The sequence below is a fragment of the Lepisma saccharinum genome, chromosome 20, assembly GCF_977018435.1.
Source record: "Lepisma saccharinum chromosome 20, izLepSacc3.1, whole genome shotgun sequence".
NCBI classification, from domain to species: domain Eukaryota; kingdom Metazoa; phylum Arthropoda; class Insecta; order Zygentoma; family Lepismatidae; genus Lepisma; species Lepisma saccharinum.
In genome coordinates, this window is record NC_139248.1 from 34,299,190 (window position 1) to 34,314,073 (window position 14,884).

At 36.3% G+C, this 14,884-nt stretch overlaps 1 protein-coding gene across 3 annotated transcripts in view; it reads left to right on the forward strand.

The window, feature by feature from the left end:
- The window catches only part of LOC146003575 (uncharacterized), a 340,389-nt gene that overhangs the window by 193,806 nt on the left and 131,699 nt on the right, over positions 1-14,884 (forward strand). For all 3 annotated transcript variants that reach the window (XM_083141873.1, XM_083141874.1, XM_083141875.1), the window contains one exon: positions 14,567-14,689. In XM_083141873.1, the coding sequence (XP_082997999.1) occupies positions 14,567-14,689 (123 nt within the window). The remainder of the gene's footprint in view (positions 1-14,566; positions 14,690-14,884) is intronic.

The following is a 14,884-nucleotide window of genomic DNA, read 5'->3' on the forward strand; positions in this document are numbered from 1 at the left end:
AAGCAATTAGTGCAACAAGGTCAGGATATTAGAGATTTAGGCCCAACACAATTTGCAACTATGGCTCAGTCTCAGTTTGTTCCCCCAACTATTCTAGAGGGTATCCCATTTCAGTGGATAGCCGGGGAAGATGTAGCAACATTTTTAGATAAAGTAGATAGCCTTGCCATTTTAAATGGTTGGAGCAGCGCCAGAAAGCAGGAATTGTTCCCAGCCCTGTTGGCCGGGCCAGCGTTACGATGGTATCAGGCTTGGAAAGATATTCCAGAAAATCAAGACAGTTCTTACGAGAATATACGACAATAAATTAAAGACGAATTTACAGGGTCCTTGGATCAACTCCAGATCGAGGAACAAATTCGATACAGGTTACATAAGGAAACTGAGCCAGTTACAAATTATGTCGGGACAAACAGTTACTTCTACTTAAGGCAGACCCCAAAATGAGTGTTCAACAACAAATCAAACACATTATATTAGGATTACAGGTGGATTACATGAAAGATATCCACCATAAGGAATACGAGTCAGTGCATGGGTTGCTTAAGGATTTAAAATCCTTTGAAAAGCTTCAGTTTTTGATGAGACAGCGCAAGCTGAAAGAGCTGAGGTGCGAAGATCAAAGGGACAGTTTATTCCTTCCTTTGCACAGTGCACCAACAGTTTCGCAACAGCAGCATATTTTATTGCAGAATAACAATCTGGCCACTGCTGCGTCTGCACAGTCGCGACCTACTTCAGAGATCGACGCAAGATTCAATGCCTTGCGGAAGTAATTAATATAAGTAACAGGTTTAATATTTTAATTTCACGTGACATAATAATAATTTATAATAAAAATGGCACTAATAATATTAAAGGTTAAAAGCAGACTTATCACTTAATAATGTGCCTTTTTGGCACAAAAAGTTTTTGCAGTATTTAAAAATACTAGCTCAGCAAGTACATCACTAGAATTTTATAGTTACACTTCAGAAGAAGGTATATAATTATATTAGCAAAGTTTATTTTAAGCGCCAGTTAATGAGAATATTTATTTTATATGAATATGTAGACGTCGAAGTCAAGATTTTTTGCGCCCCAATAACAAGTATTTTCCTTCGGATATTGGATCTAGACCAATAATCCTGGAAATCCATTCTGCCATCGCAGAATGATTATGATTAAACCACAAAGGTTTTAGTTTCAAGCTTTGCCACAATAATATGCTAAGCATATTTTGCAATGAGTTGAGAGAATTAAAGATTCTTCAAGTTTTAGTGATGTTAGTATTTTAATGCACTTAAAGATCGCATAAATAATAATTATTATTTTGTTTCAGGTAGTCAGGAGTAAATCAGTCTCAATTTTTTCCATTACCTTGTACCTCAGTACGGTTCGATTGAGTTTAAGTGTTTAAAAATAAAGATAACACCTGAAATTAAATAAGATAAGTTTGCAGTAAAATTTAAAATAAAATAAGTTAAACAGTGCTAAAAATTTAGAGAATAAATCAATTGTATCAAATAAATAAATTAAGCAGATAAATTGAGCCTAGAATCAGAAATAATTAAGTTGAGTTAAATACCTACTAATTTAAACTAGGCAGGCTTAAAGTCCGTGTTAGTTTTGAAGAACTGTTTATTTTGTTGCCAAAGCAACATGAAAATCATTGTGATTTTAGTTATTTTAAACGGATTTCTTCCATACGTAAAAGCTTCAAATTTTGTTTATCTGTTGAAAAAGTCCTTTGACTATCCTCATAATATTTTTACAAGTTTATTATTAACAACATTTATTGTTAGTATTTATATAATTTTCATAATTTGTTACTGTAAATGTCAACGCAAGAAATCTATTACTTATGACCATGAGTGTACCAACGAATTAGCGTTAAGTGAACTTAATAATGATTCACCGTACATGGACCAGCTTTACGATGACCTTGCATAAATTGCTGAAGTGGTACCATCCAAAACTAATCACCCGCCGATACCACCGCCATATTCCCAGCCCGTTATTATTCAGCATAGTGTACAAGAAGAAGTTCAAGATTCATCCCGAAATATATTAGTCACCAAAGACGACGTTTTAGATTTGCCTAAGAATATTGTATCTGTTAAAGATAGAGGGTTCAGAAGTTGGCCGTAAGCAAGGGTCCAAGTTTTGTTCAAAACAGCCGCAAAATTGAGAGTGAATTGATTATTTCACCCTGTGTCCAACCAATTGTAAAAGTTAAAGATTTATTGGTAAATCAGTCAACAGCAAAAGTCGATAAAGTTCCAAGTTTCATTCAGAAAGCAGAAAGTAAGCCAAATTCTCAGGTTTCCGAACCTGTTGTATCTTTTACTGATCATATTTTTTACGATTATACGTTTGCCTAGAATTTCTATTATATTTATTACGTTTTAAATTTTAAGTTATAATCCATTATTGAGGTCTGAATGTATTTTATGCACGGTTTCTTAGTCTTTTATTTGCTAGCACCTTCCCAAGTTTTGTTATTGTACGATCACGGAAGTGTTCGAGTTTTGTAGCCACGCTGTCGCAGCGCCACGATTTTTTCTCTCTCTCCATCCCGCCTACGACGTTATTTCAAAAGTCCTTGACTTCGTTTAGATTCTCGCAGCTCTTACTAAACCTTGTTCGTAATAATTTAAAGATTTGTCAACATTAACGCGTCATCCAGCGAGTCAGCAAATCATAGCGCTTCATTTTCTCCGCCCATAGGAATGTTACCTTTGCCCGTTTCTCGAAGCAACGATTCTCATTCCTCCGCTATTCCGACGGAACCTGAACGTTACCCGAAGTCGCTGGAACACGGCAGCGAGCCTGTAAGCTTTCTCGCTGTCGCTGTAGAGAAAGCTCAGTTAAGTCCAGCGACCACAAAATGCAACTTTGCAAAAACTTTGAATATCTGATGTCAGCAAATTTTTTTCTCCGCGTTGACGCCTTCCAGAGCACGCTAGTAGCTCAGAAAGAATTAGCATGGAAACGACTACGAAAACTTTAGACTGCATATGTTTTCGAACCAGTGGCGTTCACTCATTAAATTTTCATGGGACCAGTTTAGTTAAGGATATAGCCATCAGAATTTGATTTTCACGATAGAATTTCATATCCACAATGTTAGGGATATTTTGTTCTACATAGATAAATTTTTCCATAAAACGTCGCATTTATGCACTTAAGATTAATCACGACCAATAATTTTAACAAAGGAACAACAAGACGAGATTTTTTTTTAGTTGTTCTCGCAAAATTTTCCCGTTTATTATAAAGATATTTATAGTAAGTAATTTTTTTGGGAAATCGACTTGCATTTGATTAGAGTCAGGATAAAACCAAACGAAATTTCGATAGAAATCACATAAATTTTATAAAAGGGCAATTTTAGCATTTTTTTGCACATAGATTAATCAAAATTGTCAGCAATATGCCCGGGCTAAGCCTCGGTGATTAGCACAGGCATGTGCAGCAAAAGTCGCCACGGCACCGTTAGCCTTTCCAAATTTAAACAGTGTGGTTTACCACAAATGTTATAATTTGAGAATATATTTATTATTATTATTATTATTATTATTAATAATAATAATATTTATTATTAGGAAATTTAGTTCACTTACCCAATTTGCACCTTATTCGACGATGCAGCAATGAATTCATTACTTCTTACTGATTAACTTCGTGTTAATTTTAGTACAGTAGGTAATAATTAGTAATTTGTATTTATATTTTAATATATTGCATAACTATTCTCGATCTATTTTGTTTGGACAAACCTAAGGGACACACCATTTTTATATGAGTCAAGTATATCTTTTCCGCGGGGGGTCTGTCAATAAGACCAAGTGATTTGAAGTATACGGCGGACTCGAGAAGTTTTGAGTGGTTAAATTTATTTTCTTTAAAGAAAATTTGGAATTTAGAAAGTTTATTATCCTTATTGTGTTTAAAATTTCAATTTCACTCTTTTAATTCCCTGATGCTATATTTGTTACAACCTGGAGTTTCAACGAAAGTCCGAAGTAGCATTTACTGAATTTTTGTTTTACATTGCATATATGAACCACGGCAAATTGCATCGGCCTATCATTTATTAGGAGGCCATTAGAGGCTTGCCAAAGCAACCTCTTAGGACACTAATAGCTTGCTTTGCGCAACTCGAATTTTATATTTTTTTTAAGGGTTCACAACATAATAATTTTTTTAAATTTAATCAGAATTCAGAACATGCTTGCAAGACTTATTTTTGCTTAATAATTTTAAATTCTGTAAATTTTGAAGTGAAATCTATTACTGACAATGAATTATTTCAGTTTATCAAAACACGTAATGGTATTTTAATATCAGGCTCATGTCAATTTATTCTCATTCAGAATTTGAATAATAATTTGAACACCCACAGATCAATTCAGATTAACGAGGGACAATCTATATTTTTTAATTATCAGGATTTTTCTCAGATTATTGTGGATCAACAAATTTTACATACCAGAATTTTAGCTTTTGAACAGGTAAAAATGAATGAAGTTGACTTATCACTTCATATTCCCAAGAATTTATCTGATTTCACTATTCCCCAATGGACTCCGCTTGAACTTGCCTTAAAGCAACTTAATCAATCTGTTAGTAAGGGAATTTCATTTCAGGAATTAGTTTTAAACCCTTTGCCCATGTCTATATTAGTTTTTATTATTTGGAATTTATTGCTAACGGCAGCACTTGGGTATTATTTTTATAAGCACCGTCAACTTGCAAGACAGGTTCATTCAGAGCAGCACAGTAATAATTTATAATTTAAGGCAACACATCAATCATGGACATTAATATTTTAATTATGGTTGTATATTTTATTTAAATTTTCCTTATTTATTTTCAAAGAGTTATGGCAGTTATTTAATCAATTTATTTTAATCTTATTTTATCTTGATGAGGCAATTTAATTTAATTTAATTTTGAGAAAAGGCAATGGAATGAGTTTGGTCTTGTGTCCATACAGGAATTAAATACACCTATCCTAAGCAGTTTCCTTTCATTGTTATAATTTTCCTCTTATTTAACCTAACCTGTCTATACGAAACGACGTGGACGAGCAATGCCTAAATCAATTATGGGCATTTTTTTTATGAAGGACCTCCGCAGAAGCAGTCAACTACCACGCGGAGAGACTCGTCACCAACAACTTGAGGGAGGTATGCAGACATTTTTAAGTCATACTACAAGAGGACTACATTTTTACCGGGAAGACTGTATCCAACCATGAATTTCCCAGTTTAGTGGATTACAGACTATCAACGACACCTAGTGAAGGAACCAGATAAAATTTCCCTCCACACCGTTTGCAATTGGGACAACATTTTTCCCCATCTCCCAAGTTTTACGGGTAATTTATTACACCTTTTACATTGCCCCAAACTAAGTCAAGAAGACAAGCAATACAAAGAAGAAAAGAAGCAGAGAAAACATATATCCCACAAGCAGCAGTTTTTGGTTACAACAATAATTACGGAGTTGTTGTTCAAATTGTGCTACAGTGTTGTTTTCCCACACATACACATGCAAGCTTATACCATGTGTATTTATGTGGATATTTAATGACATGAACTTTTGTAATTACTAGTCATATAATGATACATAATATTGTTTTTATATCATATCGACGTGCGTACTTGTTATTATCGATTGTAATGTTTTAGGGAATGGAATTTATATTTTTTTGGGGGTTGGGAAATCAAAAGAAAGCTATGTTTTGTTGGTTTTATATTTTGTATGTTTGTTTTTTCTAAGAAAATATATGGAATTGGCGAACCTGGGTCATGTCAAGCTTTGCGATTTGACTTTTAAATTTTCAACATGGATTCCACGGCGGTAAAACGTATCAATCCCTAAGATTATACGTTTATTTTATAAAGTCTCTCTGAATGCTTCACGTTGACCAGGGCATTCACTTGTTTTTCTCAGTTGTCTCATCCTCTGAGGCATGTAAACAATGCACAGTGTTGTGTTATGCAAACCTCCTGAGCCATTCAGGAAACAGGTAGTTTCTTCTGCCTATGGAGTCGGCGGTTTGCATAGTGGCAATTAAAAAACACTATTCAGCATGGAGGAAGAGCTCGATGGCCTAGTGATATAGAGGTGCGACAAGCTGAGAGGGGACTGACTTTTGGATTGGAGTTGAGAAGGGAGAAGTGGTTAGAAGAGAAGTAGGGCAGAAGTGAGACGACACTCTGGTCGACAATTTGAGAAGCCAACAGAGGACTTCGTATATTCTATTCATCTTAATTCATCAGGTAGACAGGTAATTATCCTAACACCCAGCCATGATTAAGGTTCAAAAGTTCACAAAACCCAACGAGTGACCATTGTCTTTTCTGCAGTTTAGTTCCTTAATTTTATTTGTACCTTTCGCATTGCCAAGCGTTAACTCGTCATGCCAATGACGAGTGCTCTCATCAGAGGATGAATGATGAGTAACTTACATCACCCATTGATTAATTGGTTAACATTCTAGGTACTCGTAAGATCCCACGAACTTTACGGTTCGTTACGAATATACCCAAGGTCTAGTTGCATCAACAAATCAGATAGGATTGCAAAATATAGTAACCCAACCTCCCATAAAAGTACCTCAAACTAGCTCAAATAATCAACAGGAAATAAACAGTCAACTGCAAACAGAAAAAAACTTTGTAACACAAGATCAATTAAAAGATTTGAAGATTAAAATAAATGAGCTCCAAATTAATCATTTTCAGAATAGTGCACAAACGTTCAGAAATAGATCACAGCCTACTAGAACTAATAATAGATTTCCTGCACACCAAAGATATAACGGTAGGAATAGTTCACATTTCCAAAGAAGTAACAATTTTTATAGATCAAATAATTCAAACAATGGTTACCAACGTGTGGACAGGGGTCGTTCCAATTACCACAGAGGAGGTTATAGGTCATTCCAGAGACAACACCCTCAACAAGCTCAGAGATGGCAACCATGTCAAAACTGTTGCCCTCAACGTGAACAAAATACAGCCCAGCAATATAATCAACAAGTATATTACAATCAGACAGGTTCATCGGAACAACAATCACCTAATGCCTCTTTAAACTATTGAAACCCTATGAACGTGGGAACGGTCGTCAGGGGAAAAGTTCGCATACAGTTCCCATAATTAAACAGAATAATCTTAGTTTTCTAGAAACAACAGTAAATAGGAAACCTTGTAAAGTACTAGTAGACATAGGTGCAAATTGTAGTATAATAAATGATAACTTGGTTCCAACAAATGCAAAAAGAATAAACATAAATTCAACCATAGCAGGAAGAAGTGGAAATTCCATAACTTTCAGACAAATTGCCTTCATACGATTCCGAATCAGTGGGAAATTTTACTGTCACCCGTTCAGAATACCTAATACAAAATTCCAGTATGCAATTTTGGGCACAGATTTTTTAAATCTACATAAAGCAAATATATCGTTAGGAGATAATACATCTCATTGCAGAGATTAGGGTATTCACCAAAATGGCAAATTTTCCAGTGACGAAAGCAAAGTACACACCATTCCTAATCAAATATTTCAAATGTTAGATTTAAATCAAAGTTCAACATTTGTAGCACAACATAAAATAACATTAAAACAGAAATCCTCAACTTATGGGAAAGCTTGTGGGCGGGGCCAGACTAGGTGGGGAAGGGTGCGGGATGAAAGCAACGAAGTGCTGCGCGGTGTAACGGCCGTAAAGCAAAACGCTTTCTGCTGCCAATTTCTTCTTTTATTCTTAACAATGGCCAGTGTATTGTTTTACACAAATAACAAATAATATTGCACGTTTATTTGTCTTTTGATGCTGCGAAGAACAGAAAAAAATTAAAACAAATTTAAACATACATTATCAAAAAAAACATGCAAATAACCACAAACTATGAAACATCATGTATCAAAATTTGTTTTAAACAAGTCTCAAAAACATGTTTCAAACACTTTCTTTTAAACATTTGTAAAAAAACAAAGCCATGTGTTTTTTTTCAAACAAGTTGTTCTAGAACACATTCACTATGAGGCGCTCTCCTGAATAGAGTTCCCCTAGACTTGCGAGCTAACATGTTTACTACGGAACTACTGGACCGCGAATGAGCCCCCTCTCGTGGATGCCCCTCCCCTCCGCGCGTTCATTGGACGAGGCGCACACCCTTCAACATTCGCACAGAACGCGTTCGCGTTTTCTTACTCCAGAGAATCCGGGAAAGGAATATAGATGTTTTAGCACCTTATGCATTAGTTAATGAAGAAAAACCCCACATTTTGCTAACAAACACAAAAAATCATCCGTTGGTAATACAGAAAAATACTCCAATTGGTTCAGCAGGAAGTAACCAAATAATTCCTGAAATTTATGACACTAACGTCAATGCGAATGCAAATAGTGGTCATGAAGTACATCATTTATTCAAGCAAGGTGACGAAAATTTAGACCAGGAAACCTTAAAACGACTCACTAAACATAGGAAATTTTATGACGTTAAACAAATTGATATAAATCCAAAACTAACAGAAGACCAAAAGCTCAAAATTCAAAATTTAATTTACAATTATGCAGATACATGGATTGGAATTCTGAGTGCTTTTCTAAAACAAACGCAATGGAAGCACACATAGATGTTGCTGAATGTGTTCCTCCATTTGCTAGGCAAATTCCCATACCCATAAATTTAAGGGAAAAAATGAATAATGAAATAACAAGACTTCAAGAACAACAGATCATTGAACCTTGTGAAAACTCACCATTTCGTCATCGAATATTCTTAGTTAAGAAACCAAATGGAACCTACAGACTAGTTTCAGACTTTTCAGAAATTAATAAAGTAATATACAATGTTTCATATCCCACTCCAGATTGCAATGACATTTTAGCACGTCTTGCGAGTAAATTTTCTTACACTACACTGGACATGGCTCAAGCTTATTTTCAAATTCAAATATCAGAAGAATCACGTCCAGTTACCAGCTTCGCAATTCCAGGTTGTGGTTCATTCCGTTACCAATGTTTACCTATGGGCATGAAGACATCCAGTAGTTTTATGAATAGACTAATGTACATTGTATTTAGTGGTCTTCCCGACAATCAACTAGCCACCTATTTAGATGATTTGTGCATAGCAACTTCCACTTTTGAAGAGAATTTCTCCCTAATTCAACAAATATTTGATAGGATTAGGAAAGCAAACATTACAGTTGGAATAAAGAAATTTATGTAAGTTCGCATTTTCAGAAACCATCGTTTTGGGACATATTCTTTCTGCGAAAGGGGTGAACAGTTCCGACAAAATCATTAATTCAATCAAGAATTTTCCAACACCTAGCAATAAGAAACACGTGAAGAGCTTCTTAGCACTTTCTTCTTACATTAGGAAATATGTGTCCGGATTCTCATTTTTAGCGGATAACATATATAAACTTTTGAAAAAGAACGTTCCGTTCACGTGGACAGAGCAGCACCAGAAAGAGTTCGATGAACTAAAGGATAAAATTCTCAATTCTCCCGTTCTGAAACTGTATTCTCAAAACAAGAAGACCTACCTCATCACCGATGCGTCTACAGTTGGCCTCGCAGCCAGCATTTGGCAAGATTCGGAAGACGGAAGCTCACGCCACCCTGTTGCTTTCGCGAGCCGCAGATTAACCGACACAGAGAAGAAGAAATCAATATTTGAACTAGAATTTCTCGCAGTGGTCTATGGAGTTAAAGCGTTTAAATATTATTTGCTAAACAGCCATTTTACTTTAATAACTGATAATCACTCCATATCATATTTACGACAAGCATCAAATTTGACAGGTCCGCTGGCAAGGAGAGCACTGGAACTACAGCAGTTTTACTTCGATGTCGGGGTGTAAGGGGTGACCTTCCACGTAGTACACCCAAATGTCAACCTCACTTCCACGTTAGTACACCCTGGACTGAAGACTAACGAGGCTCTGGCGACTGGCCCCATGGCCAGTATAATTTTGTTTGTATTGTCCTGTTGTTTTGTCCTTATGTGTGCTGAGTGCCCCTTTACAGCCTCAGCTTTTAACAGAAGTCAGAACATTTTAAATGTTTTAGTTATGCTTCGTTAGAGTTGTTATTTGTAATGGTAAGGGCCTGGCCCCCGTATAACGTGACGGGATCAAAATAGCCTAAGTGCTGACGCTCCCAAAATTTTAAATTCAATTCAATTCAATTTACTTCGATGTGAAGCATGTCAAGTCTTCAGAAAATGCCCTTGTAGACACTTTAAGCCGCTATCCAGCAGAGGAAGCTCCTGCCGACAGTGAAGACAACCCTGAACTAATTTTCCACCTAGAGGACGAAAACTTCAGCATTAGACAACACCAAGAAGACGATCCATTATTCGGCCCTATCATTAAAGTCATCAACAACGATCCGATGCAAGATCCAGGAGTAGTACGAGCAGCACAGTATTACGTCATCAAAGACAACAAACTGTACAGACGTCATCGATACAACAAGACAGAGGAACTTCTCTTGTGCATTCCACACAAATTAAAAGATGCAATTTTCGAGAAGATTGATTGCAGTGAATACAATGCAGCTCATGCTTCACCATCTTCCACGTATGAAAATTTCAGGAAAAGATTTTACTTCCCAGGATTAAAACGATGGGTGTACATGAAATCAAAAAGTTGCCTCGAATGCCAGATGTCGAAGAGAGATTTCGGACCAAAGAAGCTCACCCTTCAGACGTTCGAACCGATCGCCACCCCAGCCAGGAAGTGGGTCATCGACACGTGCAGGCCACAGCCAACCACGGACATCGCTACGTTCTCATCTGCGTTGATCAAGCGACCAGGTACATTGTAACGACATCTATACCTTCAGTTGACGCCGAAACGATTCCCAATGCATTAATGGAACAGATCATTTTGCGATTTGGTGTGCCAGACAACATCACGCTTGATCGTGCACCAGCGCACACTTCAAAAATCATGGAATAATTGAGTCAAATATTGAACGTCAGACTCAGATTCGCAAAGACAGACTTCCACGAAACAGTTGGACTCGCCGAAAGACACATTCAGAAATTAAAGCAAAGGCTGAGACCGTATGTAATGAAAAAATGTGCACAGTGGTATCTGTATCTCTCGGCCATAACGTTTGCGATAAATACAGAAGTACAAAAGGAACAAGATATTCTCCACATTATCTTATGCACGGTTACGAACCAAAGAATGCGATGGATTCATTGCTAGGAATAGATCCAAATTCGTTGCAGCACTCTAACAAGGAACGCCTAGACATATTGCAAGCGATGCGTGAACAAGCACAGGAAAATCTCCAGAAGAAATTTAAAACACAGAAAAAGTACTCAGACCAACACACACGGCATGTTGAATTTCAACCTGGACAAAAAGTGCTAATTTTAGACACAGTACCGAAAAGAAATGTACCTAAGCACTTCGCAAATTACTTCAAAATACATGGTACAGTTCTTGAAATGGAAAATGCCAACAGCGTACGAATAAGCTACAAGGACGGCCGAGGAAAGGATAAAATTGACACATTTTCCATAACAAGAGTCAAACTCTTCTTCGAAGAAAAGGAGAAAATACAAGAAGAAAATGATAACATCGACGAAATGTCTGTAGAACAGTCAGAAACCGAAGAGACAAAAGTCAAAGAAACATAATTCCACAGAAAGTCAAATGGGAAAGAACGTTGTCATTCCATCATTTCATCGTCATCGTCGCGATTAGTCAAAGGGGAAGAAAAGCTACGATACAAAACAAGCAGTCCAATCGAAGCACCCATGTTTAATTAAGACCTAAATGAAATTTATTTTGTTAAATCTTATCAAAATATACAGGAACTGTCCTCTTCCAAAAAAAGAAAGAATTTCGTTATAACCACTCTAAACTGTCATTCGTTGAATAAACTGAACGAAGTAGCGTGACGTCATCGTGAAAGTGACATCAAACGAACAACAAGCAACTAGCAGAAGTGACAGAGGTTTCGCATGTAAGCAGTTTCTCCAAAACTCACATCATCTGTATTCGAAGATTACAGTGAAACACGATTATGCAAGAAACTTATATAATAGAGAAATTAGAACATTAAGAGAATAACGAGCATTAAGATATTTAGTGTAAATTCATATGTATATTGCAGAGTATACACTCCTGTTATAGTTTAAATGAAATAGTGCACAAGTTATATTTATATACAGTATGTATGAATTTACGCTCGCAATAATAATATTTCACTTATGTAAAGTTTAATGAGGCTAGGGACAGGTTTTATCTTCATAGATAGCCATTTAAGTATAGTGCGCACTTGAGCGTATCTGATATCCCTTAGTACACAATTTCTGGAATTCTGGTAATTCCATATATATAACGAATTCCTCATAATACATATGAGTGAGAACAGTTAATGAATTAATTTTCATAAATATTGATAATTCTTGTGTTTCATTGCAAGAAAAAAATGATTTCCCAGATATCACTCGAACTAATGCACTGCGCTTCGAAACTGCGTCTCATACAGCGACAGCGATATCTTTAATAATTGTAGGGACTATCTTATTTTTATCAATTACGGCATGTTTTGTTCGTAAAATTAAATCCTGTTTTTGTTGTCGTCCCCTTGCACAACAAACAACCAGTCGACAAAAACCTACCCCACAAGCTCGCAGTATAAATGTCACAAATGAAGAACAAATAATTCCTGTAAGAATAGCACATCTTCGTAAATTAGCCAAGAGGCACAAAACGCGAAGTAAAATAAATTGAATCAATCAATCAATCAATAAAGTGGTCATATGTAAATAGATAGCAAATTGTAAGGCTGGTATGAATTTTGAGTCTCCCAATAGAGTCGCAGCACCACAGAATTTTGGTTGCGCGTGACAAGCGCTGCACCGACTCGGCTGCGCGTTCGAGCCGTGGCACCGAGTTCACACTTTGTGGTTGCTAGGAAGTATAGTTTGGTGGAGCGTTCCAGCCGACGCCCCAAATGTTTTGGGAAAATTAGTTTAGTGGAACTTCGATGCCAGAGATTAGGGGAATCCATAACATTGATGAGAGTGACGCTGCCAGTTTTTCTTGTATACTTTAGGACTTGCTTGTAACGCAGAATACGAAAGTTCGTAGAGGTCAAGGATAGACCTCACTATGGACTACAAATTTCGAAGTTAAGTGACGTATATACGAAGGAGTGCCATTAAGTAATCCGAAGGATCCGCGTGCATACCAGTCCGTTCCATTGAAGGAAGGGTGTGCAGTCTGTTCCATTGAAGGAACATGTCCGTCCTATTGAAGAAAGGAAGCCCAGTCAATCCCATTGAAGGAAGGAAGTTCAGCCAGTCTCATTGCAGAGAGGAAGTCCAGTCCATTCAATTGAAGGAAGTCTAGTCCGTCCGTACATAGCAAGAAGTCTGTCCGTCCGGAGAAGGAAGGATCGATGAATATGAATAATTAGCAAAGTGATATAAGTTTGAAAATATAGTGAGACGAATATTGGACATTATTACATTATTGAATATCCCGATGATTAATGACATATAACTGTATAAAAAGAAAGTGATATATATATATATATATATATATATATATATATATATATATATATATTAATACACATAAATAGAAAAGAATAATGTTAATACAACTCTGTATCGTGAAGAAATTTATAAAATACAATATGCTTGTTATCTCCATTCGAAGATCCTTAGTGTCTTGATTCACAATTACAAGAAAGAACCCTTAACCGTGGAAGGATTTGCACCCTAAAGGGAGGTAGCACGCTTCTTTCTTTCAACTTTTCTACAATATTATGAAATAAACATTTTGCGAGTAGGATGTGTAGTAAAAAACTAAACAATTTGTTTTCCTTGAGTTGACTACTTGATTCGTGGCCTCAAAGTAGTCCCCAGGCTAATGTGTTTTCAAAGGAACTTGGTAGTCAATGCCTAAGGTTTCCACCATATTTTGGAACACAATAAAATATTTTGTCATTGATACATGCCTGGTTCAAGGGGCCCCAAAACGTATCCTAGATCTTAAACTAGGGCACCCCCAGGGAAAATGGGGGGGGGGGGTTCGAGAGGCAAATTCTCGGCTCTTACTCCAATGGCCAGCAAGGTTCTTACATGACTATATGCACATATTAATCCTCCAAATTACAACAGATTTCATGACATCAACTGAAGGGCTCTGGGGTAAATATGGTAAGACGTTTTTGTCATTTTTGTGTTACAAAATACAAAGTTCAAAAATATTTATGATGTAATATCGTGTTTATATGATAGTAAACACACATTTGAGTCATATTTGCTGTAAATATGTTAGAAATTTATTGCAATACATAATTCAGATTTTTTTGAAATATCAACTTTTAATATCTGGAAACCTGCATTTTGCCACTTACCATGTTTTACTCCCGTGCCCTTGAATTATGATTGAAAGTGACGATAGGTAAAAATCATACCCAGGTCACATGACAACACTGCATGTAGTTCAAAGGAATACATCATACAGTGATTCAACGTCTAAGAACTAATTATGTATTTGTTCCCCCTAGGAAAGGCTACATGCCAGGAGTCAGAATTCAGATGCCATAATGCTAGGTGTATTGCACTGGAACTTGCATGTGATAAGCATGATGATTGCTTGGATGGTAGTGACGAGATCAATGCCATGTGTGGTAAACAATCTTCATTATTTTACTTATAATTTTTGCACTTGTATAATTGAGCATGTACTATATGATTTGTGACCCAGGGTTCTATTTATTATGATACTACTCTTCCCGTAATGCAAAGACCTTCCACTTCACTAAGTTACGAAGTTAGTATGTTGTTGGACTAACTTATCTGTAAGGTCACGTCATTCGGACAGT